Below are 5,792 nucleotides of genomic sequence, written 5' to 3'. Positions count from 1 at the left end.
TTTTCTTTGGGCATTGGGAAGTTCTTCTTGCAAATCAACCAAAGAATTTTGAGATGCAATGAGCATGAAAGTTCAGTGAAGGTCCTATTGACTTGAGTATTGAAATATTTCAGTATCAGTTACAAAAATTAAAAAATGCAATTAAAAAAATGTGGTTACCTCATATGAGTCCGCCATTGTTACAAGATCTAGGGAGGTCAGATGTATCCAAGCCTCATTTATACTTAATTATCAAATAAACTAATCCCCCCGCTAAAACATGTGAAAAATGTAAAACCATATCGATGAAGGCCTAAAGCAACTTTAAAAAATGGACGTATTTAAAGTTACACAGTGAATTAAAAAAAAAAATTTAAAAACCTCAACAGAGTAACCCTATTAGCAATGTGAAAGAAAATGAACCATATTTCAAGCGTAGCTTTTATATCTTCTGGATCTGTAATTATCTTCTTTGGTGTTCTTGAGAGCACAGCAACCAAGGGTGTACACAATGATTAAGAATACTACTACGCAAGCACCGATAATGGCCAGTAGCCTCCATTCTTTCTTGATGTTGGCAAGAAATCCGGCCTTGCATGACTTGCAGTCGAAGCATAGCCCCTCGTTGTTGCTCCATGTCTTGCAGTCGCTGTCTGACACCGCCGGCCCGGACTTGGGTACTGCCCAGAAGGTCGCGTTCTGGAACTCGAACCCACATGATGTTGGTGGCTTACAGCAACCGGCCTGAAAATCAAATCAAGAGTTTGTGAAGAGACGAATGACGAAGTGGGATTAATATAGTCCATGATGACAGATTGTTGGGAAAAGGTTTTGACGAGTTGAGATTAACTAGCTAGTAAATACGGATTACAATGTAATGAACTGTAACTTTTATTTATAATTGCAACTAAATGTAATTAAAGTTAATTCCAAATAATAATAATAATAATAATTAAAGCATATAATTGAGCTAATTGATAAAAATATATTCCCTACAGAAACCGAAAAAATAAAATAAAATAAAATTTGGTTGTCCTTTTATTATCCAAGCTAGTGTTTTTGGCAAATCAAAAGGAAAACTGAGGCCAAAAGAATTGGTGTTACAATGAAGGGAAATAAAAACAAAGAGAAACCAAATCTTTTTGGTTGTAAATATATATATATATATATATATATGTTGCCGATAATTTTTCATAACAGTTCATGAGCAATTACCATTTATTTGCAAAAATTCAAAATTTGTCTCATAAACCTAAAAATTATGAAACACACATGCACCCATTCAAGGAATTATGAAACATTTACTTAAAAAAAATAAATAAATACATTAGTTATATTTTGGAAAATTCATCAACATGTTCATCCAACAAAGAATACATTACCGATATAAAAAAATTCTAAAGGTATCATAACATATGTATAATTATATTCCTTCTCAATTATCATACAGATTTATATATATATTTGAACTCTCCTCCAAACGTTAACCAAATGAATATAACAGTGTCACATAATCAACTTTTAAACGACTTTTACAATACTGTTGGAAGGATCCCTTTCATACCTATGCATGTAACTATCCATCCATCTATATATATATATATATATATATATATATATATATATATATCATATTAAACCAAAAATATATATATACCTGGGTGGCAGACAGTTGAGCCTTATAGAAATCGGCCGCGGCGGTCGCACCAACTCGGCCTTTGCCTAGTAGACTCTCACATATCTTAGCATCAACCATGCAACTCTTGATCTTATACCAGTTTTTGTCATTCACCACATGCTTTTGCAACCAATTGGAGTAATCTCCGAGACGATACTCCTCGAACCCTCTCCCTGATATCACCTGACCAACTCCCTTGTTCGTGACCAAAATCCCGAACACCGTAACACCGGCCAGTGCCAAAATCGCCACAAACATCACAAACAAGTATACGTACAGCATCCAGGACACCTTCCAGCACGAACCCGCCAAACCCAACAACGACACCCCCAATAACACCAGACCCGCTATCAGGAGAGGCTGTTGGAGGAACGCTTTTTGGCAGACCGTGCCCGGGTTCAGGTAGAACCAGACCGATCCACCAACGGCCACGACCGATAAAAGTAGTGTCAGAACGTTGAAGATTGATATCAATGCGTTGCTTACCCGAACCATTGTGTTAGATCTCTCTACTAGATCCGATGGTGGATGAAAATGTAGATTGTAGAGAGAGAAAAGTGAGATTTAGAGAGAGAAACAGAATGGCCAAAAAGAAAGGAGGGGATGGAAGGACGTCGTCTGTGTAGTGGGGAGGATTGTTGTAAGTAACTGTTTTTAGTGTGATATATATATACAAACAACGTAGCAAATGGGTGTTACAGTTGTACATGAATTTGGAGACGCGCTGTCCTTGCCCTTTATCGCTATTGAAATTACGGGAATGCCCTTTGTGGCCTATTGTTATGGTCATGACAGTTTTTAGTAAAACTCAATCACTTGCTAGGGATTGTAATTATTTTATGGGGTGACGTGTTGATGAGGTTTTCACTGTGATAATTCTATACCAATACACATTCTTGAATATTGTTTATATATATATATATATTTTGGACATGCAATCATGTTATAACTCTTTAATTTCTCAAGTGAATTTTATCGTGAACCTATATATGTGGTGAGATAAAGGAGATGAATTAGTCAATTACACTGTCACAATTATCGACCAGACCTTCTTGTTTATCTTTAATTTTTATTTATAAATTAACTTAACTATAAGAATAATTCCTCCTGTCACCTTTATTACATGCGTGTCAATCATACGATCATCATTATCAAAAACGTTCTTATTTATCTGAAATATTTGGATAAATTTACCTAAACTTAGGACAATATATATTATTACTATATAGTTATTTATCTGGGCTAATGTACAATTGTTTTGGGTTGGACTTTTCTTATTCGCATCATGTTTTTGGTCTTAGGTCTTTCCTTTTGTTTATTAATGGCCGTTTACTCTATTTATACAATTCGTTTTTATTTTATCTATTAGGAAAAATAAAATAAAATGAAGAGAGTCTATGCATGAAATCATGTGAATTTACAAACATAGTCAAGTATCTATAATATCTAATATTTTGAAGCAAATTAACTAGAGACTGAGCCAATTAACATTTGGACTCAAATTATATATCAAGCGAACACTAAGCAATGGCCTCTACAGCTCTACTTTACAGATTCAACAAGTAATATAAGTTACATACATATATAAACTTAAGTAGAGTGAGTGCTGAGAACTTGCGTAGCCCCAGTAAAAATTAACATACATGTAAGAATATTAATGAATATTAAAAAGTGTACAACAAATTGATTGATTGATCCAGGAACATCAATGACGGAATCAATTAAGGGTAGGCTCTATGATATCTGTAAGCTCGGGTGTTGTCAAGAGCACAGCAACCAACAGCGTAAACAATGTTCAAGAAAACAAGGATGCAAGTCAAAATGATGGACATTTGCTTCCACTCTCGCTTAATATTGTCGAGAACTCCGGCCTTGCACGAGCCACAATTGAAGCACAGCTCCGTCTGGTTGTTGCTCCATGCCCTGCAATCGTCCGCTTGTGTTATTTGAGCTCCCTTTGGCACCGTCCAGTACGTCCGGTTCTGATACTCGAAACCACAGTAACTTGGTGGCTTGCAGCAACCGGACTAAATTAAACAACCATAACCAATATCACTAGTTAGTATCAAAATATTGCTAAAATGTTACTATATAACTTCAATTTGAATTACAAAATTAATTGCAACGAATAGTAAGTTTTTTTTTTTTTTTTTTGGGCGGGTAAGTTAGGTTTTATTCAATGGCCCATTGTCTCTACTGATCTCCTTTCAAAAGGGGTTTAAAAATATATATTTAAGTCGAAGAAATCATCTAAGAGAGTCAAAAAGACTAATAAAAACAAAGGCCGGCTAACATGATATAGCTCATGAGTGTCCTGGTCTAAAAAGAACACAACATAAACGTGGTATATATGATCAATAGGAATTAAACTAAATACTAATTAAGATAACGAGTGTGATCATTAATTATGCTTCTTATTCGAATTTGTGATATCCTATAGTTTTATATTATATGCTTCAGTTACATCATTTTTTTATTGATTATTGGATTAGGTTAGGGTTGTATTAGAAAATATGTTTCATATCTTGGATTGAGCAACGACCAAACCTAGCTCGATCTCAACCTAAAGTACGTACGTTCATAATAAATGAACACATAAAAAAGCTTAATATAGCTAGAGTTTTCTAACTAACAAATTAATTAAAGAATGAAACAAATTAATTGCAACAATGAAGAAAAAGGAGTCCAAACACAAAATAATTAATTAATACATACCTCGGTGGAAGTCAATCTAATCTTATAAAATTCACTGGCACCGCCATCAGAACCTCTGGCATTGGCGTCTGCAGCCGCCTTAGCAACTGCACCACCATTTCCATTTCCATTTCCATTTGGAGGCTCAGAATTCATGCAAAGCATAGAACCACTCAAACAACTCTTGATCTTGACCCAACGCTTGTCATTCACCACATTCTTCTTCAACCAACCCGAGTACTCGTCCAGCTCGTACTCCTTGTACCCTCTATCCGGCACCTGCTTGCCGGCACCTTTGTAGGTGACAATGAAGGAGAAGACCGAGAAGCAAAACAACCCAATGATCATCAAAAGCAGTACGAAGAGGTAGAGCCATAGAAGGGTGGAGATTCGGCAACACAAGCCTATCAATGCAAACAGTGACATGGTGAAGAGGAAGACGCCGAAAAAGAGAAGAGGCGTTTTGAGGATGTCTCCGCAAACAGGGAGGGAGGAGGAGAGGAAGATGAGAATGATGGATATGCCTAGAGTCCCCATGTTGAGGATTGACATCAATGTGTTGCTTACGTGACACATTTTGTCAGATCGATCTCTAGAGCTAGAGCTAGAGCTAGAGCTAGAGCGGGAATTCAAGTTGGAAACCCTAGCTAGCTAGGATCTGATCGATGATGGTGATGGTGGTGGTGGTGGGATGTATATTGTTTGTTTGTTGAAAATTGAGATACCATTAGAGTTAGAGGTAGAGAGAGGAGAGAGGTTTAGGGCGAGAGAAACGGAATGGCCAGAAAGAAGGAGGCCCTAAATCAACGAAAATGTTTTAAGATGCCACCAACGTAACAAAAATACATATTAATCTTTTACTCAACAATCATTAATAGAGTAGTCAAACCACTCAAACCCATCCAAATCCTGTCTTAAAATAGACCCGTCACGTTGTGCTCCAAGATGTTACGTGAATACATCATAAAAAAACCAAATGTAGGCAAAAGTGGGAAAAATATTAATCATATTTGTTCTTTATTTTTATTTTTATTTTTATTTTTTGTTTTTTGTCGTTTTCATAAAAACTAATTCATTAAAGTTCTGTTTGGCATGCGTTTTATTTCTGCTACTTTTGTTTTTAAGTTGCTACGGTGTCGATTTTGGTAACAAAAACATGTTTAATGCGACCTTATTTTATTTTACACAGTACTAAAACACTTCGTGAACAGTGACCCAAAACTAAAACACCAAAAAGACGTTTTTTCTTAAATGATCTAAGCCAGAACTTTTTAACACCATGACGAGCCCGAGTAAGAGCTCAATTTTTTGCGCTTGTTATGAACCTGAACTGAACTATAAATAAACGAGCCCGAGCCGGAACAGCTTAAAGCTCGATGTGGTTCATTTACAGTCCTAATCAATGCTAAAATAGATATTGATCAGCCACCGAGTGACCTTG

General features: G+C 35.9%; 2 protein-coding genes across 2 annotated transcripts; both read right to left on the bottom strand.

Annotated features, from left to right (window-relative positions):
- Positions 1 to 408: 408 nt before the first annotated feature.
- Positions 409 to 2,152, bottom strand: LOC132281867 (tetraspanin-8). Its single transcript, XM_059783529.1, has 2 exons — positions 1,637 to 2,152; positions 409 to 723 (listed from the first exon to the last, which is right to left on the bottom strand). The coding sequence occupies exons 1-2, from the start codon at positions 2,150 to 2,152 to the stop codon at positions 409 to 411; spliced, it is 831 nt and encodes a 276-aa protein (XP_059639512.1).
- Positions 2,153 to 3,378: 1,226 nt separating this feature from the next.
- LOC132281866 (tetraspanin-8-like) lies at positions 3,379 to 4,953 on the bottom strand. The gene is made up of 2 exons (XM_059783528.1): positions 4,373 to 4,953; positions 3,379 to 3,684 (listed from the first exon to the last, which is right to left on the bottom strand). The coding sequence occupies exons 1-2, from the start codon at positions 4,925 to 4,927 to the stop codon at positions 3,379 to 3,381; spliced, it is 861 nt and encodes a 286-aa protein (XP_059639511.1). The 5' UTR covers positions 4,928 to 4,953.
- Positions 4,954 to 5,792: the final 839 nt, after the last annotated feature.

This window comes from Cornus florida, unplaced genomic scaffold, assembly GCF_030987335.1.
Source record: "Cornus florida cultivar Cherokee Brave unplaced genomic scaffold, ASM3098733v1 CherokeeBrave_3.0.0_Hap2_Chr11, whole genome shotgun sequence".
NCBI lineage: Eukaryota > Viridiplantae > Streptophyta > Magnoliopsida > Cornales > Cornaceae > Cornus > Cornus florida.
This window is presented reverse-complemented; position numbering and strand designations above follow the sequence as displayed.